General features: G+C 42.0%; 1 protein-coding gene across 12 annotated transcripts; it reads left to right on the top strand.

Moving 5' to 3' along the window:
* Positions 1-776: 776 nt before the first annotated feature.
* On the top strand, positions 777-26,648 carry ehbp1l1b (EH domain binding protein 1-like 1b). 12 transcript variants are annotated; one of them, XM_036008711.1, is made up of 28 exons: positions 777-1,572; positions 4,703-4,760; positions 5,142-5,237; positions 5,644-5,697; positions 5,799-5,977; positions 6,201-6,319; positions 6,457-6,546; positions 7,948-8,772; positions 9,997-10,062; positions 10,196-10,315; positions 10,453-10,689; positions 10,821-10,998; positions 14,216-14,305; positions 15,038-15,307; positions 15,482-15,994; positions 16,357-16,461; positions 21,712-21,958; positions 22,088-22,236; positions 22,643-22,691; positions 22,836-23,160; positions 24,160-24,230; positions 24,371-24,407; positions 24,539-24,591; positions 25,015-25,135; positions 25,278-25,377; positions 25,466-25,539; positions 25,710-25,824; positions 26,295-26,648. In XM_036008711.1, the coding sequence occupies exons 1-28, from the start codon at positions 1,469-1,471 to the stop codon at positions 26,380-26,382; spliced, it is 4,533 nt and encodes a 1,510-aa protein (XP_035864604.1). In that variant the 5' UTR covers positions 777-1,468; the 3' UTR covers positions 26,383-26,648. The 12 variants fall into 12 exon arrangements, with proteins under 12 accessions (XP_035864604.1, XP_035864605.1, XP_035864608.1 ...); XM_036008712.1 differs by having other exon boundaries at positions 779-1,572; positions 25,024-25,135; XM_036008713.1 differs by lacking the exon at positions 16,357-16,461 and having other exon boundaries at positions 781-1,572.
* Positions 26,649-27,688: the final 1,040 nt, after the last annotated feature.

The raw sequence follows: 27,688 nt of genomic DNA on the forward strand, positions 1-27,688 counted from the left end.
CTCTCTTCAAGTTTGCTCCTTTCTTTCTCTGCCTCTTTTGGTTTTCCATCTAATGGCTTTTGCTGTTATCACACAATGTAGTTACTGTAAGTGCTGTTAGTGCACTACAGTGAGTGAAATAAATAGACATCGGACTGAGGGACAGTGCAGTGGATGTAATCAGGAAGAGCTGGAAGGTGTTGACAGTTTAATGTTACAATACAAAGGTCTGTGTTTCATTAAAAGCATAAACTATGTATTAGTACAGTGGCCAGGTCTGTTATATTGAAAACATGAAGCTGTATGTACTGAGAGCAATAATTCACCTCTGAATATTGGACCCACAGTGTAATATTAGACCAACTCTGAGTCATGAGGGAGTTGTTCCCCCTGCTGCTGCCCCACACTCCTCCACCCCAGCTGCCTCTGTCCATCCATCCATCCATCCCTGTTCCCCCCATCTAAAAATACACTCCTGCTCTCACTGAGGAAAATCCCTGTGCCTTGACCTAGTGTAAAGACACACACACACACACACACACACACACACACACACACACACACACTAACTAGCCCTCTCCATGGAAACTATTCCTCTGGAGTTAACGGGATGAAACACTTTTCTGGAAAGCGCTGGATGACGTGACTGAAACTCAGGAAGTGACCTAAGTTTTAAATATGAGCCCAATAAAAAAAACAGAAACAATGTGTTTTATGTATTTCATGCTAAAGCATTGGGACAGCATGAACGCCTCCTGCAGGAGGTGACTTTGCAGAGCGGATTAGGTGAAATAGTTAGATAAGCCTGTTCCAGTGACATAGACAGTGAGGATCAAAGTCTACAGGTAGCCTACGCCTGTCACCTCAGTACCTTTACCCATAGTCTAAGCAGCAAAGATAAAGACCTTTGCATACTGCTGCATCACCAGTGGACACTCTTTGCATATATCCTGTCTCTCGCGCTCTCTCTCTCTCTCTCTGCCTGGACGTCTCTCTGTTACAGGCTGTTGTAACTGAAGGAAGGAGGGAGGGTGAACTCAAGGCAGTAGATCTTTATTACAACAAGGCTTGGCTAAGCGGTGCTGTGTCCATGTGGATTTCTGCCAGAAAGAGAGAGAAAAGTTGTCAGTGAGCTGCTGCAGTTGTTTGGTTGACACTTTAGATGTATACCAGGAGTTTACAGTTTGAATGACAGCGAGCAGGGCGGGATCGGTTCCTCTTTGCTTCTGGCTCAGTTGCCAGTTCTGTATACGGCTCTTTCTGTTCGGTACATGGCGACATTTCTGAGCGTGATTCAACACTGCCGATGAGCGCAAGTCGCAGCTTGTGTGAAGTTCATCCTCATCAGAAGCAGCAACAGCAACAAAAGAATAGGACCTTTTAAGGAACTGACAGACAGCGGACAAAGTTGGATTCTTGTTGCGCGGAAGAGTGCTTGTGTTTCTTTCTTTTTCCTGTTTGCTAAGTTTTATTTTCACCAGAGGAAGTTATGACTTCGGTATGGAAAAGACTGCAGCGTGTTGGTAAAAAGGCTTCAAAGTTTCAGTTTGTTGCCTCTTACCAGGAACTCGTGTTGGAGTGTACAAAGAAATGGTGAGTTTGGAGACATAGCCTACTTTTACAGGTTTTTCTGCCATGTCCCATATGAACGTTTTTCACAGTTTGACATGTAGCCTACATGACCTCTCTAAGTAACTAACCTGTTATTATGTTATTAGCTATAATAACACTCCGTTATGACCATTTTCATGTTGTGGGTCTTTGGTCTCTCCGCTACACTGAGAAGGATGAGGGTATGAGGGCGTCCCCCATGTATGTTCACGTGCTAAGTTAGTGGGTTCGATACCCAACCCCACATATCGACAAGGTTTATGTGTGTATGTCAGGGGGCAGTTATCAGTCCATCATTTGGTTCCTTGATCTTGAAAAGACACGTTTTACCACCGAAGCCTATTCAAATCTAAAAATATTAAAATGTGATAGCTATTCTGTGCAGAGACATTATCTCTGCAAACCACAATATTGGCAGACATGTAAACAAATTGACACTGAATTGTCTTTTATTATTATTATTATTATTATTATTATTATTATTATTATTATTAAATGCTATAAGCTACACAGCCTGCATCCATTATCACTGTCATCATCATCGTCATTGTCTGTATCGTCATGTATACAAATGCAGGTAAGCTGTGGTACATTTTGAGCAAGACTTAGCTTTACATTTAACATCAACATTTAAACATCTATTAGAATAAGCACTCACTTGTCTCACTGGTATCACTATTTAGCTCAAGCTCTGTGGGGCAATTGTGCAATTTCCTGTTGTACAAAACATTTGGGGGGTGGCCAGGTGATGCAGGATGGAGCATTATTTAGCTCTGGCATACACTGACACAACAGTAAACAGAAAAATATATATCCAAACTGTGAGTTTTAGGGTTCTAGGGTCACGCTTAAAAGTGAAAACTGGGAATAATATCAGCATCATAAAGGCTTTTCCATGAATTACTGAAAATGATGAATGAAAATCTTGAAAACATAAATTACAGTATTCTCAAGTATCTTTAAACTTTTGCCCACATGTCAGTTTGGCCCACATCGCTTTTTCTTATCTGTAAAATACATTGAAGCATGGAATAATTGTGTAAGCCTCTTGTCAGCAGCACGATAAGAAACACTGACTGAAGGTTCTCCAATAAAGTTTCAGAGTATGATCAGCAGCAGAGAGCTACACAGAGAAGGGAAGGAACATATATAGTGATTTAGAAAGAGTGACAACTCCCCACATGTGATGAAATTAGACTTTTTAAGCCTTTTGCTGAGGCATGCCAGGAACCACAGAGAGAAGGGGAGGAGAGGAGGGAAGAAAGTAAGGAAAGACTGGAGATTGATCCAAATTCTTATAAGTCTTTAGGCATGTTTTGTTTTTGTAAAGGAAATCCACCCATAGTTATAATGTGATTAAACTTTGTATCACAGGTCACATGTCAGGTCACATGAATGTGACAAGTTGAACTGTTAAAAGTTCCACTATAGTACTGATTCAATAATTAAAGCAGCTTTAATCAATAGTTTTATAATAACAATGTATCAAATGACACTCTTAACCTACAGGGAATTATCACCTCCTGAATCTGCACCCCTTTTTGCTCTATGTGAGTTTCAGCTAATTGTTTAGCTGTCTGGCCCACAACTCTACTGTTTTGGTTCACTCTCATCGCACTAATAGTGTCGTTGTTACCCACTGTATTTTACCTGCTCAGCACCAGAAGGCAGACAAAGTTAGGGACTAGCTGGTGATCAATATTGGAGCATTTAGCCCCAGATAATATCCTTAATGAGTTGGTAGCGACCAAATGATAATCTTGCAGGGTTATCTTTACAAATGTTTCCACTGCTCCTAATCAGCAAAACATTTTTTTCAAATGATGCATGACTGGAAGAACAATATATCTTCACAAGCTCTATTGGATATAGGAAACAAAAATACATAGGGGCCAAAGATAAGAGCGCCCGGCAGTTTGTACATGACAACAGTCAGAAAATGATAAAGTGATGTTGACAGTGGCACAGACATAATTAAATACTTAGCAACAGGCTATTTTTACAGTAACACAAGAGTGCTTTATGTGACAAAACATGAGATGCCGTTTAGTGAGTAAGCTTTGCCTGTAAATGTTTGTGTTCTGTTTTTACAGTAATATCACAAACACTAAATGCTGTTTAAAACAAACATTTTAACTCGAATGGGGGGTAATGTTTAACACTCATCTAGTCAGCTGTGGAATATAACCATTGTCTGCTGAATGACAAAACTCCCACCACAATTACAGTAATTACATGTTGCTCAACTGCATTACACCAGTAATGCTAGCCCATGTAAAACCCATTGTCACTGAACTCACTGGTACAGAAGATGTGTTTGTGTCTGTGTTTAGGATCATACTTTGTTGTCTTCTGTTTGTGCTGTTCTTTTCTTCTTCCTTCTCTCTCCCCTCCTCTTACGCTCTAGGCCTGTCAGGCTATTTCTGATGCCACTCCTGACCTGCTAACACACATAGAACACAAACACAGCATGTACTAATATTCTAAAGAACATCCATAGGTGTCAAATAGTTATACAGATAGAGTTGGCTGTGAGGTTTGAAGAATACTACGAATTTTCCTATGTGTGTGTTATGTTGTAAACGGGGTTCCGTCTTCCTGTGCATGCTGCCTCACATTCACATAGACTCACATGACTCCAGTTTCACTTCCTGTGCTGCAGAGGAGAGGACTGAGAAAATACACATGTACACATGCTACCAACACACACATATACAAAATGACAGGCACACACAGTACTCACACACACATACTATTGTGTAGCCTAATTACCGATAAACAGCTGCACAAGAAAACAGCTTTACCAGGGCGATCACAGCCATCTGCATAAACACTCACACACACACTCAAATCAGTGCATAATCTTTGACTCCAAGTTACAGTATTATTTTTATTCACATATTCAGCAGTGACTCACCAGACCTTCTATTAGGACCTTGTGTTGTCTCATTTGTATAATATCCACTTCATTTGAAGACCTAAAAGTTTGAACATGGTAATATGTATTATCCATGTGTTCTGAAGTTACCAATGTTGACTGTGAAACTCAAGTAACAGCATTCAGCAAGACGTCATTTCTGTGTTTTGATCTATGTTTTGTATGTTTCTGTAGGCAACCAGACAAGCTAAGGGTGGTGTGGACCAGGAGGAACAGACGCATGTGCTCCAAGGTGAAACCACTGATAAAAACAAAATTTAATCAACAACAGTTCCAAAGTATTTGTATAGATTAAAATACCCAGCAGTATGTAAAGTTTTAAAATGAGCTCCACCTTTACCAGCCGCAAGAATAATTGTTGAATGTTGTATTAAATAATTATCATACAACTATATAATATATATTATTCTTAAATTAGTTGTTCTGCATAATGAGTCCTTTTACTTTTGGTATAAGTATATTTTGATGCTAATACATTTACTTGAGTAACATTTTGAATGCAAGTAACAGAGTATTTCTACACTGTGGTATTGCTACTTTTACTAAAAGAAGAAGTAAAGATCTGAAAACTTCATCCGCCACTGATGTCTCACCAATGTTGTTTGTTGCGCAGCTCCACAGTTGGCAGCCTGGAATCAAGAACCCCTACAGGGGCATGGTGGTGTGGCCTGTCCCAGAAAACATCGACATCTCTGTTACACTCTTCAAGGTACCAAAACCAGAATACACCGTTTACACTGTACACGTACAAAAAGGGAAATTAGAGGAAAATATAACCAATGCACATGCTTCCATACATGCAGGGCACAATGGGTCACTGAAAATATTTGGTAAACAAATAAAGAATAGAATAAAACATTGGATAATAATAGTAGAAATAAGCAAAAAAATCACAGTTATAAAACAGCAATAATATACATGTGTCACATTTACAAATGTTACATAAAGAGTCTGTGTTATACAGTCAGATGAGTAAATTCATGCATTCATTAGATGGCGGCATTTACAAGGAAAAGTATGCGTGAAACAGCAGATACACAGGTGGATGTATGTGCGTATAAGAAGTGGAGAGGATGTTTGACTGCAAATGTTATTGTTTGTTCTCTTCTCTTCAGGAGGTCAATGCTGATGAGTTTGAGGACAAAGAGTGGACTTTTGTCATTGAGGGTGTAAGTATCTATTGACTACTGCACCTCTGCTTTTGATTCTTTAGATTGATATGATTCAAAATACTATACGTATCGTGGTTGTATTTGTTGGTCCTATAAAGGAGAACAAGGGGCATCGTAAGGTGCTGGCATCAGCAGACATCAACCTGAAGCGGTTTGCCAGTCAGACGCCGACCCAGACTGACCTGACGCTGACGCTGAAGCCACTGTCCGTCAAAGTGGTGGAGGCCACGCTCAAGCTGTCGCTGTCCTGTGTCTTCGTCCGAGAGGGGAAAGCCACGTGAGTACTAGTTTTATCCCAGACAGTAGTGCTTCAACAATACATACTTGGAAAAGAGTTTTTTATGTATTCGTGTATACTTGTTGTGAGTAATAAAACTTCACTTTGGTGGTTAGTAAATAAAGCCTCAACCACATTTGATATACTGACCATATTATTTATCAAAAGGAATGTTTCCTCTGACCGTGTGATAAATGTTTGCTCTCATGTCCTTGTTCCTCAGTGACGAAGACATGCAGAGTCTGGCCAGCCTGATGAGCGTCAAACCCACAGACATCGGCAACCTGGACGACTTCAATGAGAGCGATGAAGATGAGGACAAGAAGTCTGTCACTGCTACCGGTAGGCAGACGCACACAAACACCTTGCTTCTTCTCTCTGATCTTCACTCTGAAGTTTTTCTTCTGACATTTCTTTCTCATCTACCTTCTTTTTCCTCCTGGCACTTCTTCTGCTCTCCTCTTTTCTGGCCGCTGCAGTCGTTCCACACACTCTAACTCGCCCAAATCGCCCTGCTCCCCCTCCACCTGACAAGCGAGACTTCACTGGATCCACTTTTCCAGTCTCAGGTAGCTTCCTTTTGCCCTTTCTTTCACCCACTCCTGCTGTTTGTTTCTCTTGCCAGAGAAGAGGAGGAGGTGTGAACAGGAACTCTTTCTCCCTGTCTGTTATTGGGATGCTCAGGTTATATAACAATATTTCACACACTCATGCCATTTGTTCTGCATACCACATATTTCTCATCTCGACATTAATGAGAATCATGTGATGATAGACTAATGCCACCAATGTATTTGAAGTTTGTTTGGAGGCATGCATAGCTTCAGCTGCAACATGGCACATAGCGGTTATTGTGAGAGACATTACTGTAACAACATGAAAACTAAGTGTAACGCAGCTCAAGTCATAACTCTGACATCAGACTACTGGATGTTTGTTTTTTTGAATAAATTAAATGTTCACGGTCCTTTTCAAATGTTATTGCTACATTTACTGTACATCTTGTGTGGCGTATCCCATAGCTAGTACAGCTGTAGTGCACTACAATATTAATATTTAGAAAAATACAAAAAAAGTAGCAAATGCAAAAGAAAATCTAATTGTATGGCCTTTAGCTGTACATTCTTATCCCAATATGCACCTGGGATGGAAGACGTATGCAGATAATTTACTTAAGCAGGAGTAGTAATACAAAAATGTAAAAAATAATATAATATACAAGTCCTGCATTTAAAATGTTACTTAAGTAAAAGTACATAATATATAAATATATAGGTTTATTATCACTGATGTATTAATTGGAGCAGCATTTTTGTTGATGTTGGTTATTATAAATACTTTATGAAATGTTGGGCTGTTTAATCTACAAAAATCTCCACTCTTATAAAGTCCTAAAATGCACAATAAGGTTTTTAATATAAACGTAAATGTAATAAGAAGAATAAGAAATAATTTTTTTAAAAAGGCAGGTTGCTGCACTAGAATGAATAAAAGTTGAGTTTAGAACATTATGAAATAAATTAATTTGCGTTAAAACAGGTTTTACAGTACATACAAGAAAGTAAAATCAAATCAAATAAAGTCAAATAATCTGCAAATATACAAAGCAACCCAAAACCATAGCTGTCAGATAAATGTCGTTAAGTAAAAAGTACATGATTTCCCTCTGAAACGTGGTGGAGTAGGGGTATAAAGTAGTAGAAATGGAATTACTACCTCGTAAAGTGCCTCAAAACTGTACTGAAGTACAATACTTAAGTACATGTACTGAGTTGCTTTCCACCGCTGATGTGTACACATTTACAGCTAAAAATGTGAGTCATATCGTCGTTGACTCCCATTTGAAATCACAGTTCATCACAGTTCATTTCATTTTCATTTTCAATTCATGACTTTTTCCTTCTGTCTTTTTCATCATTTCGCGAAAATCAACTTTCACTGATCCTCCATCCATCCATCTACTTATCCAGCCTGTGGTCGAAATGGCGGTCCTCCCAGTCCTGCAGTCCACTCCCGCCCTCCTCTACCAATCGCTCCTCGCCCCTCGCCCCGTCACAGCCGACACCCCTTCGCCACCAAACCTGTCCAGTCAGAGCTCCAATCTTCCCCTGGCCCCTCACCCCAGCCTTCACCCAGATCCAAGCATAAAAAAACATCCAACCCTCTTCTTCCTGAGGCTCTTGCTTCTTCTGACCCCCTACTTAATACTCCAAGCTCCCAGCTCCCAACAACTACTCCCTCAATCCAGAGTGCTTCCTCTGTCCTGCCTCTCTCTGATGTGTCTCCTGTAAATCCTCCATCCCCCAAATCCTCCGAAGCACCCATTATCCCGCCTTCTTCCCAAAACATTTCCTCTTCCCTTCATTCTCCATCTCCAAAATGCTCTGAATCTGTGCCTACTTTACCTGCTGCCTCAGTGGAGCCTTCTTTAGCAGTGCACTCTGTTACCCTGAATTATCCTTCAAATACCCCCTCTAAACTGCCCTTTAAGCCACCCAGTTCCCCTGAAACAGGCCTTACCTCATTAACTCCCAAACTTCCCTCCCCTGCATTGTCAGTACCCAAGAATATCATAATATCATCCTCCAAGGCTCCCCAAAAGTCTTCTCTCACTGAATCCACCACTCACACCCATAAGACCACATCTACTGACTCCCAGCCTCTCCCACCTAAATCCTCCTCTCCCTCAAAGCCCTCCCTGTCCTCTGAGCCTCCATCTGCTCACCCTCCACTCACCCGGACCGTCTCTCAGCCTCCCTCTCTGCCCAGAATCTTCCGGTCAGGCTCAGGAAAAGGTATCAACATGGCTGGCTGGCAGATAGGCATGCTGCATGCTTTCCGATTCCTTATGTGTGATGGTTTGATGTTGTGTTCCACATGATTTCATGCCCATGTTACTTTACACAGTCAAAACAGTGTAGTATACTTCTTATATACAGTGTGGTGTGTTGTGAGGAAGATCAGGTTGTCCTAATATCAGAATTCAGATCAGAGTTGAACATCTGAACGTTTGTCAGTGCTGCAGTACCTCAGGCAATGAGAACAAAGGAAAGTTTTGTAGCCGCTTGAAATGTGCTAATAGGGTATCTGCTTGTTTTTCTGTTATTTCTTTCTCCATTTTTTGCCTTTTAACTTTTGAATTCAGTCCGTGTGATGCTGCAGTCGAGTTTTAAGTGGTTTCACTGTAACTGTAAATTATGTTTTACTAAGTTCAAAGGCTAGTTAGTCTGCTATGGGATTGCCTCAGTTTTGATTATTACCAGTGTAGCCTACTCACAAGTCCAGGGTGAAAGTTTATTTAAATATTTATCTCACACCATCGGGGAGGAGAATCTTATCCAAAAGTTTGACCGGTCTGTTTCGATCCATGCTCACAGACTTCTCTACATCTAACTAGCTCCACGCTATAAACTTATTTATAAATGTGCACTAAAACTGCCCTAAGAATACTATCAGCTGTTAATAATAAGAATATATCTAATTGTATAATAATAACTAATGCATGCAATACAAAATATAAACATAACCCTAGGGTAGTCTACCCATAATTCACTATTCAATATATACATAAAACGATTGTATTTAAATGATACAGAAACATCCATGATACAACATAGACAATTTAATTATTACAAATATGTGCTTTACTGGCTCTTACAAAACTCTTCTTGTTGTTCTACATACTTTTGAAATAGGAGATGAAAGTGAATTACAAAACAAATTTTTGGGAATTATTGAACATAAAGAAAAAATATTGAATTTAATAATTGATATTGTTGTACAGTAATAGCATTTTGATTACTTTGACAGTGTTAAACACTGTTGAGACTGCAGCAAACAGTTTGTTCCTGACAGATATGGATCACTTCTGAGGTGTAATATAATTAGTAAAATGCACAATGTAAAATTTGCTATGCTGTTCCCCTTTCACTCTTTGCCTCTCGTTGACTATACATTGTTTTCTCTTTATTCCTCTTTTGTTCATCACTGCTCTTTCTACCCTCCTGTCCTCTCCTCAGTTTCTGTGTCACATCAACGGCGCCCCCTGGAGGTTCAAACTGCTGATGATCCTACTTTAGCCTCTGGTTGGTCTTTAGACTTGACTAAAGAGATACTAGTCTGTTACAAATATTATTTTCAAATCTTTCAAAAGCTCTTTTTCTTTTCTCATTCTCTGTTTTGCTTATAATGTCTTTCATCGTCTGTCCTCTCTACTAGGCCGTGCTCACATGTTCAGACCTCAGGTTGTCAAGTCAATCGCTCGTCCCTCCTCTCCCTCTCCTTTTTCCCTTGATACCCCTCCTCTTCCTAAATCTCACCCCTCTATCTCAGAGTCAGGTAACCAATGTCAAAAATATGGCAACTCCTCTTATTCTCCTCTCCTCGTCTTCTCCCACCATCTTCCGGCTTCATCTAATCTCTCCAATATCCCGCTCCACCTCATCTTCCCTGTCCTTCCTCTCTGCTTCCCTCAGGTGCTCAGGGGGCGTGGTTAACATCTGGTAGTGACATCACCCCTATCCCTCTGCTGAGTAGTCCCGATCTTGATGCCCTCTGTGACCCCGCGGCTCCAGCCCTTACTGCCTCCCTTCCACGATCCTCACCCACTCGCTCCTCTTCTCTTTCCACATCTGTTTTGTTCTCCTCTCCTAACCCTCAGCTCACTGTCTCTCCTTCTGCTCCTCCCGCTCCGATCAGCTGCTGTCAGTCAGGTACAGCAGCCAACTAATCAAACAATCTCCTTTCTGTGTTTATTTCAGCCAAGACAGTGCTTTTGACATGTGAAAATGTCTCATTTGGAAGCAGATTTTTATCAAAATAGCCTTGCTTTTGCTCTTTATAGGCTCAACGCTCCCCCAAGCACACAAGGAAACAACTTCGAGCCCTTCGAGCAGAGGCGAGGGTTCTCCTCAAAATAACCGGACAGTAGCCAACATCAGAGTATCCAACCAGCCAATCAGACCAGCCCAGGATTCAAAGGTGGCCATCTCTGAAAACAAACCTGAACCAGCAAGGATCAGGTGAGGTCATGGGATGATAATCACATGAGTGTTTAAATTTAGATTGCTTGCTTTGGATGGTCAGAGATATGTTTGGCCCCGAAATGCTGTGTGAAGAGAGAATGTGTCAGCAGACCACAGAGCTGAAGAGGCGTCTTTAAGACTGGTGGCAGCCCCCAGCAGAGCTTGGGAGAAACATCAAAACAGAAAAGATAACGAGCTTTTAAAAATCCAGAAAGCTTAGATTGTTCTTCTTGTGTTCTCAAGTTGTCTTAAGAAGACCAGACTCGTGACAGCAAGCTGTACAGTTTGAGATGGGCTGCCTGCTGAAATTGCATGATTGTGTAAAGGAATACTTTGTAAATACAATTATTTGGGAAATACAATAATTTGCTTTTAACCAGCACAAAGACTGGAAAAAGTCACTGGTTCTAGCCATGGAGAATGCAATGATTTAAAGTAAAGCTACCTACACATGATAAGCAATTTGCTCTCTGCACACCGCTAGGTAGGGCACAGAGCAAAGCGCAGAGAGCAAAGCGCAGAGAGCAAAGCGCAGCGCAGGTATTCGTCGTCAAGGGTGGCAAGGAAGCTATTTCCCATTGCTAGGTAACGACAGAGGTTATCTCATTGGTTGCGCTTTCGAAAGGTCAGCGGCAACTAGGTCAAAGTTGAAATAATTTGAACTTTGAGCGCAGCGCAAAGCGGCACCGCTCTCCCCATAGGAAATCAATGGAACGGCCGGCGCAAAGCGGTTTTGCCACCTATCATGTGTAGGCAGCTTTACACAATAAATACTCCTTAGTATTGATCAGCACCTAATCAAACTCATTATGGTTCAAGTGACGCCAAGCTAACCAACCTTAGTGCTGAGTGAGGCAAACCCACTTTAGCTTGCTGAGAATGCGTTGGTGTGGTAACAGTTTATCCCAGTTTTTTGCTCAAGGGATTTGTCAAAATATTGCTCAAGGCCTCATCATTGATTTGTGCTTGGTGTTTGAGCTTCCATGATGCTAACATCTGCTAACAGTTGCAGAGTGTTGTTTTGTACCCTGCCTCCTGTTACACTGACCTTCCAGTACACAGCACTGGAATAATTATCAGGTCTGTAGTCTGCTCTGTGGCTTCCTGTTTCCACCCCTAATCACCTCCTGCACGCTCAGCCTTGTGAAACCTCACCCACCCATCTCTGGAGCCTGATTTCCAAAATTTTTGTCCCCAGTCCTGCCCAGTCACAGCTGATAATAGCCCCGCCCCCTCCATGGCCCTTCTCCTGCTGTGAGAGCTCAAGCTCTACCTCTCAGCAGCCCTCCACCAATGTTGTAGCGGCATTCATCACTCCTAAACAGCCAAATGCTCAGGGGGAAATTGTTTTGAAAAAGCCAACCAATGGGAAGAGTGTTAGCCCTTTTAAGGCCGAAAAGCCACCACTAGCAAAGCCTGAGCTCGAGCCTGACTTTGACGACATCATCTTTGAGTCATTTAACCAGAGACAAGAATCGGGTGGCTTGTTTCTGGAAGAGGATGACTCTAAACAGGATACTATCAAAAGGTGTCCTATGGGGTGAGTATTTATATTCGCAGATTAAGTCAAGAAACAGAATATGAAAAAATAAGGTTGCAAAATGTGAACTGATAATGCTGATAATTAAAACACACACACACACACAGATTTAGGATTAAGGAATATTGTTTATCTGTTCTGCAGTCTTGAACAGAAAACCAATGAAAAGGCCGGTGGAGAAAAGCCATTAGTGACGGAGCAGTTAGAGGGAGCAGCGTCGGAGAAGGAGGTGATGATGAAGGCAGAGCAGGAGAAGCAGAGGGAGAAACAACAAGAGGAGGAAAGGAGGAGGAAAGAGGAAGAGCAAAAAGTAATTCTCCAGAAGCAGGAAGAGAGGAGAAAACATGAAGAAGAGAAGAAGAGACTGTTAGAGGAGGAGAAGAAGAGGCTCTTACAGGAGGAGGAGGAGGTCAAGAAGGAGAAGGAAAGGAAGAAATGTGAGGAGGAGAGACTCCTGAGGGAGAGGAGAGACAAACAGGAGAAACTGAGGGAGGAAGAGGAGGAGAAGAGGAAGTGGGGTGAAGAGGAGAGGAGGAAAAGAGAGCAACAGAGGAGACTCCTGGAGGTGGAGGAGGAAAAGGAAAAACTTAGGAGGGAGGAGGAGAGGAGACTTGAGAAAGAAAGATTCATGAGGAAAATGAAAGAGGAGGAGGAGAAAAGGATGGAAGAGAGGAGAGTGTTTGAGGAGCAAAGAAGGGCGATGGAGGAAGAGAAAAAGAGGCTCCTGGAAGAGGAAGAGAGGAGGAGGGTGGAGGAGAAACGCTTGAAGGAGGAGAAAGAGAAGGAGCAACATAAAATGAAAGAGGAGGAAGAGAAAAGAAAGAGGGAGCAAGAGCAGAAAAAACGTCTGCAGGAGGAGGAGGAGAGAAAGAAAAATGAGGCGGAGGAGGAGAGGAAGAAACGGGAGGAGGACCAGGAGAGGAGGAAAGAGGAAGAGAGAAAGAAAAAAGAGGTAGAAGAGGAGAGGAAGAGGAGGGAGGAGGAGGAGAAGAGAGCCAAAGAAGCAGAGGAGAGAAGCAAGAGGGAAGAGGAAGAAAAGGAGAGAGTACTCAAAGAGGAGAGGGAGGATAAAGAGAATGAGAGAATCTTAAAGAAGGAGAAGGAAAGGATAGAGAGGAGAAAAAAAGCAGAGGAGAAAAGACGTGAAGAAGAGGAGGAGAGGAGGAAGGAGCAGAAAGAAAAGGAGAGGATGAAACGCGACGAGGAGGAAAAGGAGAGACGACTGAAAGAGGAGCAGAGAAGGCAAGAGGCAGAGAAGAAAGAAAAGGAGGAGGAAAGGAAAAAGATGGAGGAGGCGGAGGAGGAGAGACATAGAGAGGAGAAAGAGAAAGCGGAAAGCAGAATGAAGGAGGAAGAAGACAGGAAAAAGAAAGAGGAGGAACAGAAGAAGACGTTTCTGCAAGAGAAGGAAGAGATGGAAAGGAGAAAGAAGAAAGAGGAGGAGGAAGACAAGAGGAGGAAGAAGGATGGAGCAGTTCAGGTCTGCAGTCTGGAGGCCAACAAGTCAGATGAGGACAAGCAGAAGATGAAAACTCTGGTTTCTTCTTCTTCTTCTTCTTCTTCTTCTTCTTCTTCTTCTTTGCCAGCTCTTCCCAGTTTCACACACTCACCCACAGCTCTTAAAGATGTAACACAAACTCCACTTCCTGATCCTGGCCTCCCTCCTCCAGACAGAACCAGCGTTACATCTGAGCAGCTGCCCTCACAAGACAGAGAGACAACCCTTCAATCAGTTAATAAACCAAGCTCTGCCTCCAATGAGCGGTGAGTTACACCACTGTCTGGAATAAAAAACAATCATTTCACTGTGGGTTTTGATTTCTTTTTCTTTTTCTTCTTTTTTTTTTTTCATCTCAAATGGCTGTCATCTGCTTTCCTAATCAGCAAATCGAATCAATCAGTGTTAGGCTTAAAAGCTTGAAGTCACTTTTAAATTTTACTGATTTAAAGATCAGTCTTTGTTTTGTTACTCTGTATTTCCGCACTAAAAGGTATCAAGTTGAGCTGAATCATTCAACATTACCATTTTGATTATTTCTCTGTTCTTCTGTGGTGATTATGTTGTGATTCTCTGCTCACATAAGACTGTGTTGGTTATCTATGTTGTAGGGGTGGGCAGATCGATCCCCAGAGTATTGATGCTACTGACGCTCAGCCTTGTTTGGGATTTTAATACTAAATTGATACAAAATAATTTCATTTCTGTTGTGTCTGCATGTGTTAGTTCAGAGAATTCACACAATAAAAATACATTATTTACCATTACAAGCTGTCTTGCAGTTTAACATGTATGTGATTTACAGACAATAGTCAAAAGACAATACTAATTGCAAATTATGCCGTGGTATTACTTGGTATCAAATTGTATGGTATTGCCCACCCCTACTGTACTTTTCTTCTGTTGTTGTTGTTGTATGGCATTCCTCCTCTTCTTTTCTTATTTCTGCTGAACTCTTTTTCTTCCACCCCCCTCCTCTTTCTCTCCCCTTATTCCAGTCTGGGGCAACCCTCTCTCTTAAAGGAAGGTTCATTGTCAAACACTGTTGTCCTAGAAAAGAAAATATCTGCCACATGTACTCCACCTGGCATCCGTTCAGGCCCTACTGTTCAGGATAAACCATTCACATTAGAGGTCTTGACCCGGGTGCCATCTCCACAGAGGCTTGATGCAGAGGTTCCTCTATGGAAAGCGCTAGAAGGGAGAAGTGGGAAAGATACACCTGAAAATATCTCTGCCAAGGAGGGTACAAAACCTTTGTGCAGAGGGTAAGAATGGGTGAGGGGAGGTCCGTCTGTCTGTCTGTTTGCTTTATCTGTCTTTCTGACCATCTGTGTGTCTGTCTGCTTCAGTGACAGTCTGGCTTGTTAATGATGTCGTAGGTAGCAAATATAAAACTTTAATGGCTGTATCTTCATGTCTTTTTTTTTCCTTTCTTCTAGCTCACACAGAGAAGATGCTGTTGATGTGGTCACCCCTGTCATGCAGGAGAACCAGTCAATAGCAACAAAAGACTCAGAAACACATCACATTGTCCCACCTCCTGCTGAACCCGCCGCACCACCAGTTAAAGAGGAGCCCAAAGAGCCAGAGGGACCCAGTGTGGAACCAGAAACCTCACCCGAGGTTTTCCCCAAACCAGCCATCGAGCGCACGGCTCTGGCGCTGGAGCCGCTGCTTCCCTCAAAACCAGAACCAGGACTGCGGCCGGAACAAGTTCTCCAGCCATTGGGAAAACCACAACAGGAGGGAGCAGATGAGGAGAAACCAGCCGAGATCGTGACTGGTGGTCAGGAAACTTTCATCAACAATAAGGAGCCAGTGTGCGAGGCAGAAAAGCAGCTGTGGGCGACGGTGGAGGAGACCACAGTGGAGACAGGAGAGGAAAGAGGGATGGAAAGTAGTGAGAGCACTGAAGAGAAGGATGAGAAGCAGGAGGAGGGTGGTGTAGGGGGGTGAGTCAGTGACGGTTCCTTTGTAGCATGGCATTACATGTCTGCTTTTGCTCAAATACAAACACAAACACACACTCACAAACACACACACACAAACACACACACACACAAACTCACACACACACACACACACACACACACACACACACACACACACACACCTGCACACCTGTACTGACTAATGTTCTTTCGTGGTGCTGCAACTTAACCAGTGCTTAGTTGCAATTAACCTCATCTGATGCTGTTCTCTTCATCTCCATTTCTGTCTATGCTGTTAGACTGGTTGTTTAAATGGACATTATGTGATGAGAGCTTTTCACAAGAGTACATTTTGTGCGTGCGTGTGTCTCTGTGTGTGGTAGTGCCCAGAAATGTGCACAGACAGAGGCAGATGTGTGTGTTGCAGAGCAGCAGATGGAGGCGCCTGCTGGCTTCATGTCAGCAGTAGTTGGTGTGTTGTATAGAGGGTGAGTCTCTCTGTCTGCCTGTCTTTCAAATGGTTTGTTAGTGTGAGGCGTTATGCAAAAACATTGTTTTTTTTAGACCAAGCTTTAATACAATAAAATACTTTCTGTTACATTAACGTTTTATTTATCTATTTAAAGAGACATTTTAACAAGTTATTACTTTATCTCCATGCCAGTTATTATAGTATGAGTGTTAGAAACAGGTTGGTGTTTTAATACCTGCGCTGTACATAAAACATTATTTATGAGCTACCTAGAATACCTAGAATACACCATCCTGTTGGTCCAAGTTAACCATTGTTTCGGTTATTTAGTTATAATCCACTCAGTGGGCTGTTGTACACAATGTGCTGTTAATTTCAGTGTGTGTCATAGAGAATTTGTCTGGTGCCTATTTATTGGCTGGTTGTGTTATCTTTCTCTGAGCTGCATGGCACCAGTTTTTAATCATGCCAGAGGTGATGGAAAGGCCAGTGGGCTTTATTATGTTGTGCACTAGGTTGAAAAAAGTGTAGGGTGGTTCTCAGTGCAACCAACAATAAATGTTTCCTCTGTGTGCTTTGGACAAGCACCAAAACAAAGTCTGAGAAAAAGGAGTTACTTAATAAAGCATGCTGTCTGACTTTCTGTCACACTGTTCAGAGCCTGCTGAGGTCATTTTAGGGTGAGCCCTGTCTCAGAGTTTTCCTGTCCCTCATGTCTGCCCCTTTAGCTATGAGACAGTGGCCTCCATCCTGCAGACAACTGGACCCACTGATGCAGGTCATCCACAACACTCTGCAGATCAACCACACCTCCTTATAAGTAATGAAGATCAGCCATCTTCACATGAAGTAGATGCAGAGATTCTGCATTCCTCTGAGCCAGATGACGAGCCACTGATTCCCATTGGTGTGGGCATTTCTCCACCCACAGCCTTCTCTGACACGACAGAAAACCAGACGATTAGTGTACAGACTGGATTATCTCAGAAATCTTCACATGGGCTAAGTCTGGTGGCAAGTCTGAGACTGGCAGCTAGTGAGCAGGAGAAGGAGCGAGAGCAGGAGAGGGAGAGAGGGGAGAAGGAAAGGATAGAAAGCATGAAGAGGGAGGAAAGAGAGAGGGCAGAGAAGGAGGAGGGAGAAGAGGCAGAGAGGAAAGACAAAGAGGAAAAGGAAAATAAGGAGCGACGGAGGTTGGAAAAGGAGAGAGAAGAGATGGAGAGAGGAACAATGGAGAGAGAAAAGGAGGAGGAGAGAAATAGGTTGAAGAAAAGGCAAGAAGAGATAGAAAGAGGAAGGATGAAGAGAGAAAAGGAAGAGGAGAGAAAGAGGTTGGAAAAGGAGAAAGAGATGGAGAGAGAAAAGGAGGAAGAGAGAAAGAGATTGGAAAAGGAGAGAGAAGTAATGGAGATAGAAAAGGAGGAGAGAAAGAGGTTGGCAAAAAAGAAAGAAGAGATGGAGAAAGAAAGGATGAAAAGAGAAAAGGAGGAGGAGAGAAAGAGGTTGGAAAAGGAGAGAGAAGAGATGGAGAGCGAAAGGATGGAGAGAGCAAAGGAGGAGGAGAGAAAGAGGTTGGAAACGGAGAGGAAAGAGCTAAAGAACAATCAAAGGGAGGAGAGGGAAAAGGCAGAGAAAGAAAGGAAGCAGCACATCGAGGGAGAAAAGAAAGAAAATGAAGAGGGGAAGAGAAAGATGGAAAGGGAGAAGAAGAGAAAGGGAGAGGAGAACCGTGTGAGGCAAAGGGAAGAGGACAGCAAAGGAGAGAAACCACAACAGAAACAAGAGGTCATTTCTTGCTCTATGTCACTGCAGGAAGTCATGAACAACCAATCACATGACTGGCCTCCTCTGAGGGAAGCAGAGTTGGATGATATTGCATATGCTGAGAGGCTACAGGGTGATGAAGAGCAGTCAAAAAACAAGTCCGATCCCAAAGTAGTTAGAACTAATACTGAAGTCCAACTGGTTTCGACCAGACTTACTGATTCTGTCCCTGCAGCCAGACCAACAAGCAAACTCGACTCCAGATCAGTCAAACCCAAAGACTCTGTAATTGCTCTTAAGAAAGGCCTGGATAATCATGGTCTGAGATCGGTTAAAGAAGGAAAATCCAACCTGAGATCTGGAGCCATCCCAGTGTGGTTGAGAGAGGAGGAGGACGAGGAGGTGGAGTATGAGAGAGGACAGGAAGATCTTGGCTCCATCTGGCTAGCTGAGCTGTACATGGAAGGGGAAGCAGGGTGAGTAAGTGTGGGTGAGAGGGATAAAAAGCAACAGGGAGAGAGAGGTGAGTACTGTAACTGGGCCAGCTAAATGAGAGATATCTGCTTGTTGCCTCTTGTGGATCAGAGGACTATGCCTGTGCATTTGTGGAGTATGCTTCCTCCAATAACCGAGGCTTTGACTCAATATACCTGCAGGGAAATAATAATTACTTACTAAGCATTACTATCCTTCCTTTACTGAGGGTTTGGCCTTTTACTGCAGATCTTTCTCAAGAAAGAGTTGTGGGTTGGCATGTGAGTCATTTACTGTATGTGTCCCCCTAAACAACATAATTACCATGTTGTTTTATGAAGGAAACTGGAATTTCCACTTCACAACGTGTGTTGGTTATGACTTATAACAGAGGCTTTCAAACTGAGGTGAGAGGGATAGTCGGGGTGGAGGGCAAAGATACTGCATCAGGTGAAAGAGACAGGATGTTGCTGGTGTTCTAGAAACAACAGGAAGTGAGTTGTGAGAGTTTGGCCGCTGATTTAGCACACAATTTGCTTCAAATATCTCACTCCTTCTCAGAGTCAAATAAATCTAAACACACTGACATGATACACATATTTTTAGATTCAGTGTGACTTACACTTTCTGAAGATAGCATTATCTCCAAAACATCTTAGAAAGCTCCTTAGAAATCATAGAAAAAAAGACACTGTCGGAACGTGTCGGAACCTGAACTTTTAAAAAGCCCTGACCACTTATAGCATTGTGCTCAGTTTTTCAAAAGCACTATGATGATTGGATTGGATGTGAAGCTAAGTTGCTTAAGGGAACCTGTGTCGGTAAACTGAGTCCGTCCTATATCGTTGTTATAGTCATTTGTACTTGGCTTTGGTCAAACATTCAGCAGTAGTGCAACAAGCATGAAAAAGGGGAAGATGTGCAATGGATGTATCTGCATCTACTTCATGTTTCTGTCCACGATTGTCACTGTGGAAACAGGGGCTGACATCAAGTAATACAGTATTGCCAGGTTCCTTGCATTTGTTCAGTACTCATTGCAGCTAAATAGCATGTCAATTGGCATGGATACATGGATTGGTTTGGTTATATTGCAGTTCAATGTAGGCTGGAGCATGTTTTAAATTGGTGTTTCACTTTGGTTGAGTCACATATTTTTATGGCTCCAACATGTCCAGTTTGGTATAATCTTGCATAGCCAGACCTCTGTTTGGTCAAACTTGTGGAAGTCTGGGGAAATCTTGTCTCAACAATGGGGATGTAAAGACCTTTGGGAAGCTTAAGATTAGCTGGTGTGTCCTTCTTTAACAAACACCATGCTCTACCCTAAATGACTGTGAATTGGTTTAAAGTCTGGCAACAACCAACTGTGTCTTTTCTAAACAACTTTCATGCTTGAATTTTCTCCGACCTTTGTTAGATTAACAAGGTGGAGCTCTGGCTGCATGAGATGAATGGTGGTATGTTGCCAGAGGGGAATGGAGCATGACAATGATCTGTAGTTGGTCAGTTTTTTCAAAAGCACTTCAGCCTTCAGGTTCAGCTCTGAAATCTCTTTTTCTGTCTTCAGCCCAGGCCACCCATACCTTGCTGGTACCCAGATGCCCTTCTCCCTCCCTTCCCGTGGACAAACCTTTAACCAGAGCTCTGCTGCCATTCAGCCAAATGAACCTGAACACTCTCTAACCAGTCTGGCAGACCATCCTCATCCTAAACCTCCTTCAGGGTCTAAGCAGGAGGAAGGAATCAGACAGGCAACTAGAGCAAAACCTGCTCCCCAATATAGTGGAGCACAAAATCAGCCAATGAAAGGACATAGAGATGATGTTATCACACAAGCTAGTCACAGCATGGAGGTAGCAGCTAATGAGGAGGGGGAACATGTTCAATCGTCTGTGGTGCCTTGGCCCCTTCCTCTGAGCTCAAACACTGCCAGCATGCACATATACACCGAGATACACACAGACACGAACATCAATAAGATAAACAATGACACACACATGGTCAAAATAGCTACAGAGTCACACAAGAGTCTTGAAATGAGGGATGATAAAGACATGAGTCATCCCAGTTTAAACAACGCCTCATACGCCACAAAGAGTGACAGCCCTCACACACAAACACACACCACTGATATCAACCATCTCACCAAAGACCAACAGCTCCAAGAGGAGGAGAGGTTGTTATTGGCTAAAATTCATCTGATGACAGGTGGCACATCCCCTGTCTCTGGCCCTCGCAGTATGAAGCTCCTCATCCCCGACCCCCGTGATATTGACTGTGACACCACAGAGCTTGTTGATCACAGTCAGCACTTGATATCCTGCTGTGAAAGCCTGCAGGAAATATCACTAACCGAGGCAGAAGAGCCACCGGCCATTGAGCCTGGGCAAAATAAAGGAGAGGAGGATGTGTAAGTCAGCATGGGGTGTCACCTGTGCTGCTCTAGAAAATGACATGCCACTAAAGCCTAAATCCTTTTTTATTTTCATCATGTCAGTCTGGACTGTGGTAGTGGGCTGACTGACTAAACGACATGGCTAAAAAAACGTAGCAACACAGCTTAGAAGGCAAAATGTTTCCTTTTTAAACTTTCAAAAGACATGAAACCGCTCTGGCAATATGTGTGTTGCCAGCTGAGTGCATGGAGGTGCTGTGTAGTTTCAAGCACTGCTGCTGTGTATGATGTGTTTTTGAACTGAATACCCAAAGCATAGGAAAATGCCCAACATAGACAAGTGTTTGGTGAATCTGCTTTGTTCTGAGGTGATGAAAAATTGGCCAAACAGCATAGACCTGTGTTGAGGAAACCGTGCTGAAAAACACAGGTTCCCATTCTCTTGAATGCTGTATGTTCCCTGTCATGCCCTCTAACATCAAGTCTGTGCTGCTGTCTGTCATGTCAGCATAGTGCATGTCTCTCACTCACGTCTACAAATCGCTGCTTGACGATCTCCATTGTTTCACTAAACAAAGTCTGTCTTCCATCACATCACTTTTCTATTGTTTATGTCCTGTCTCCTCTTAGGCTAAAAGGCCATGCGACCGACCTCCCTGATGGTGGAGAGAATAAACCGGCATCACAGCTTGGAGACACCTCCAGCACACACACCAGTGAAAAAAGCACTGACACACACATCACTCCTCCCCACCACTGTGAGATAACCACATCTCGACTTCCTACTTTACCAGAAGAAGAAACCACTGACCTTAAGCCCCCTCATACGGCTCCAATGGTCAGAGAGGAGGCAGATGGGAAAGACAATGCAGCTGAGGTAAATATACACAATACTGATGTGAACATAAACTCTGGCATGGTTTTTAAATCACACACAAACAAGCACACACACACACAACAAAAACAATTTCTTTCTCTTCATCCCTTCCTCCTCTGCCTCGTCCAGGGCCTGGTGAATTCCAGCCAGTCGCTGCTGCAGTGGTGTCAGGACATCACCAACGGGTACCGGGGGATAAAGGTCACCAACTTCAGCACGTCGTGGAGAAATGGCCTTGCTTTCTGTGCTATCCTACATCACTTCCATCCAGACAAAATGTACATCATACAAGCAACAGAACTCAGCTTTAGAGCTAAGATTGTCATGTTAACAATATCAGCTCAGTACCTAAACCATTAATTTAGAGCTGAAACAATTAGTTGATTAATCGATTGTTAGAAAAAATGAATTGGCAACTGGGAAGATCTGATTCCTTTTTCCATTTTATATAATTGTATATTGATTCTTTTTGGTTTTTGGGGTGTGGTTTGGACAAAACAAAACATTTCGGACAATTTTAATGGGCATTTCTCACTTCCCTGTTATTTTTTTAATCAAGAAAATAACAAGCCCATTAAGCCATAATGGAAATCATTTTTTGTTTCAGCACTACATTCATTTGAATGTCATAAATCTGCTGTAGGTACGTTCTCATTATATTATTCCCTGGTTTTGTCCTATTAGAGATTTTGACAAGTTGGACTCTCATGACATCAAGCTCAACAACAAGAAGGTAAAGACATGGCTCATGTTATCATATTCTCAATTGTATCTTCAGCTCTTTAGCGCCATCAGAAGTGTTGATAGTTTACTGTTTAACAGATATTTCTCTTTGTTTCTCTTTGTTTATGATGTCTTTCTCTTCTGACAACATCAGGCGTTTGACGGTTTTGAGGCGCTGGGCATCTCTCGCCTGTTGGAGCCGTCCGACATGGTTCTTCTGTCCGTCCCCGACAGGCTCATAGTCATGACCTACCTCAGCCAGATCCGCTCATACTTCACTAACCAGGAGCTGAGCGTGCTGCAGATAGAGCACAACAGCAGTCAGTCCAGCTACGGCCTCACCCTCTCTGGTCCCGGTCCCACTAATGTCGACGCTGCCGCTTTCTGCATGGCCAGACTGAACGAAGGAGTGAACCTAGAGGAAGGAGGGAGCAGCACGTTGGTCGTCCCGCCACCGAGGACCAAACGCCTGCTTAAAGGTATCAGCCTCTATTCCACCTTTAAACATTTCAACTTTCTTATACTTCAGCTATTATTTTATACTGTCTGTTTTAAAGGCTTATTTGTTTAATGTTGTAGATCTTTTAGTGGGTTCATCAAAACAAATTGTGCAGTCAAACCCACTTAAGATTCCAGTCCATATCCAAAGGTATTTTTTGCATGGATTCCATTGGAATGTGAAAAGAAGAGACAAAAGAAAAAATAAGAGAAAAGAGACAAGAAAAGAGGAAAGGGGAAACATTAGTGTGTCTCCAGGGAACTTAGGAATGTGAAGTAGCACAGTTTGAACAAAGGAGACGAGAAGGAGGAGGGATAAACAAATCATTAAATCAAGTTCACAGCAACTCAATTAAGATTCTAGTACATTTCCCAAGATACCAAATATGTCCTGCTGAATTTACATTACATGTAAGTCACTTTTATCCAAAGCGACTTACAATTGCTGTATATGTCAGAGGTTGCATGCCTCTGGAGCAACTAGGGGTTAAGTGTCTTGGTCAGGGACACATTGGTTGACATATCACAGTGGGAATCGAACTCAGGTCTCCCACACTAAAGGCATGTGTCATATCCACTGCGCCATCACCACCCCATTTGGTGGAAATGTGTATAAAATGAGAAATGAGGCCCTACATGAACCGGGGGTTCTGTCAGTGCTCTTGTCACTGGTTTGAAGCAGGTTACATTTAGTGTACCAATCAGGATTGAGCAAAATAATTTAACCAAAATGGGACTACAACTTTGGGATTGTTTGCTTATGTTGCCAGGCGACCATCCATCAAATCAGATCACACCACACCACATCCACACAGTCCTGATGAAGCAGTGTTGAACTCTAAATAAATAATGCCTAATTATGTTAAATCAATTATTATGATTGTTGCTTACTTCGTTTTTAAAAATGAAAGGTTACTCAGCAAATTGTGTCATTAGATTCAAGAATCCAACTTCTGATAGTTGTTCTCATCTGCTTTTAGTGGACGAGTCAATAAACCCAGTCCCAGCCCCACGGTTCGTTAACAAAACAGCCAAATCTGGACTTGCTCAGGTAACACTTTCTGTCATTTGTTGGCTTTAATGTTTAAACTGTAATGTAATTTTCTAAAACATGAATTAAAAAAAGCATTTCAAATTATATTTTTACCTGGAGAAAGTAGTTTCATATAGTTTCATGTTTTTCTTGTCCAGGATGAAGACCCAAAGACAGGAATCACTAATAATACAGGTGGGTACCTGAAGCCTTTCAGAAACAATACTCTGTCATTTTAAATATTTATTCAACTTCCTATCTTCCTTTCTTTCTCTTCCTTTTCTTTTACACCTTGATTTGGCCAATGTGTGTGTCCCTGTGTGCAGAGTTGCAGAGTGCAGCTAAGACCCAGCCTCCCAAACAAGAAGAGGAAACAATGGTCAGTAATGGCTTTCTCACTTAACGTTTTCGCTTCTTTACTTCCTCTTTCCTTTATCTTTAACTCTCACTGTCAGATCAAATCAAATGAAAATCATTAACGTGACGGATGGCTGCAAGAAAGAACAAATAATATTTGCTTTTACCTTGTACAAAAGCTGCTCAATTTTATTCCATCCTTTTGGCCGCTCTCTAATCTTTTGACCCTCTTCTTCTACTTCTTTTCTTGTTTCCCCGAACTCCCTTTCCTTTGATCTCCTTTCCCCGTTTTTCCTCTCTTTGTGGCTGTCTGTCATCGTCTTGTGTATGTTCATGTATGATTTTGTGTGTTTGCATGTATGTGTGTGTGTGTGTGTGTGTGTGTGTGTGTGTGTGTGTGTGTGTGTGTGTGTGTGTGTGTGTGTGTAATGGGGCTTGTGGTCAGTGTCTGCAGGACACCAGCCAGTATGTGCTGAGTGAGCTGGCAGCGTTAGAGACAGAGCAGAAGCACATCGACAGCAGAGCTGCTGTGGTTGAGAGAAGACTGCGGAGCCTCATGGAAACAGGTGAACACACCCACACAAAAATGATATCATCAGCAAGTAATAAACAGGAAGTACTTAGGGAGCAGGAGTGAATGGTGTAGGTTTTCTCATATATCCATATCCAGTTGTATACAAACTGCCCTTTGTGTTTCTGTTTATACAGGAAGCGACCGTGATGAAGAGGAGAGACTGATTCAGGAGTGGTTCACTCTGGTGAACAAGAAGAACGCTCTGATACGCAGACAGGACAACCTGGAGCTACTGTAAGGCCTCTCACACACAAACAGTACACACATGTGTATGTACACATACACTTCTTTTAATTGTTCTGATTATTTACTGTGTCTACAGACAAGAGGAGCAGGATCTGGAGAGGAGGTTTGAGCTTCTGAACAGGGAACTACGGGTCATGATGGCTATAGAAGGTAAGTGACCAACTGAGATTGAAGAAGTTATCAGATCATGTACTTATCTCCTGTTCACCACCAGCACCAGAAGAAGAGCTGGATGTTAAGTCTCGTGCTCAACAGCACGTGACGTGAACTGTACATGGTTATATGACCTGTTATGTAAAGTTCTGCTGTTTTCCCTGCAGACTGGCAGAAGTCGTCCACTCAGCAGCAGAGGGAGCAGCTGCTCCTCCAAGAGCTGGTGTCTTTGGTCAACCAGCGGGACGAGATCATCAGAGACATCGATGCCAAGGAGAGAGGGTAAGTGTATGTGTGTGTATATACGTGTGAGAAGAGTCCCGCGCACTGACCATTATGCAAGCAATAATTTATTTAGAAAAATACAACGTTTCGGTCTTAGACCTTCATCAGGTAAATTCACAGGAATTTACCTGATTGCGTAATGGTCAGTGTGCGGGACTCTTCTCTAAGCTTTTGATCTGCTACTTTTGATCATATCCTACGCACCTGCCGACAAAAGAGGTGTGCAAAAAGCTTTCTTACATTGTATATACATGTGAAAAAGACAAATCATAGGGAGATATCAAATCCCTAAAACAAAAGCGAAAGCATTGAAAAAAACATATTAAGGCCTATGTACTGTATATTTCAAATTAAACATTCAGGTTAATACTTGTAATGCTGACCTGCAAAACATAGACATGTAGTTAGTTCAATGTAGTTCAGTGATATGCATTATTTGTATTCCTAATATGTGTTTGTGTTTGCAGGGCAATGGAGGAGGATGAGCGTCTGGAGCGCGGTCTGGAGATGAGGAGGCAAAAATATAGCAACAAAGACAAATGCGTCCTACAGTGAGAACAGCTTTTACTACTGCGACTCTGAAGTCCCGAAAGATGATTATTTATTTTATCTTTTAGGACTTTTGGGGCTCCATGTTTCTCTGTTTTTTTAGTGCCTTTATGACAAACTGTGTTTTCTTTGAAAGTGTTTTCTTGAAAATGAATATCTGTTCATGTCAAAGTTTCAGTCTGTCTTAAGTATTATTTTGATTCTGTTTGCATATTTTTATTTATTTAAATAATGTGTCAGATTGTTATTCATCATTTGCACGTGTTTTGTGTGTTTGTTTGTTTGTGTGTGTGTGTGTGTGTGTGTGTGTGTGTGTGTGTGTGTGTGTGTGTGTGTTTGAATACTGGCTTTTTTTATTATTATAATGAATAGGTTCCCCTCGTGAAGACAAGAGCTTGTCAGAATCTGTTGGATAAAAACCAAAATGTGTCTTGTCCTTTCTGTTGTTTCTGGTGATAGATTTCTATTTCAGACATGTCCACCCTGAAAGTGAAAAATATTTGGTTGTAACATGCCAATTCATATTAGATATAAAAACAACACGTGTGACAAGTCATGAGCTGGACTCAAACTCACAATATTAGGAGTGCAGGTTACATGTTTTCAACTTAAGGATGACCCCCAACATCACATTTTTATAAACCCTAAAAGCATTTCCACTAATTGCAATATTGATTTTTTTTTTTTTTCTTTAGATGTTAGGTGTTGAAAGTGTTAAGGAGTTATTAAATCTTGTGTGCACACAGACCCTGAATGCCTTAAATCACCTATAACGTGTATAGATGTGATGTTCATGCCTGCTGTTTCCTCACTTCTGTGTCTTTTGACTACTGTATGCATGCTGTTTCACTGTTTGAGGTGTACTGATAAAGTGGTACTCTGCTACACATCACGACTGTATACCTATCACACACTGTATACCTGATGTTGCTGTCTATATTTATGAGGTGAAGATATGATGAATGATATTGATAAATATGTTGAAGAAACATTACAATATTGGTTGGTTGCTTACATTTTTGTATTTGGGATTTTGTATTGGACACAACATGAAACTATGGAATATAATGCAATCTGATACAATGTTCCTGCAACAAACACATTTTGTGAAGCGTATGTTAATAATTGTAACCAACAATTAGTTTGCACTAGATTGCAATGTAAGGTATAAGGAAAAAAATCCTGCTATTTATGATAATTAAAACATTAAAATATATCAAGTTAAACATAACTTTTTAAATTATGCTATAAATGTTTTTGAAAAACAAAATTGAAGGTAGGTTACCCACTCAGGATAAACTTGCCCACTGGA

This window comes from Sander lucioperca, chromosome 13 (assembly GCF_008315115.2).
Source record: "Sander lucioperca isolate FBNREF2018 chromosome 13, SLUC_FBN_1.2, whole genome shotgun sequence".
NCBI lineage: Eukaryota > Metazoa > Chordata > Actinopteri > Perciformes > Percidae > Sander > Sander lucioperca.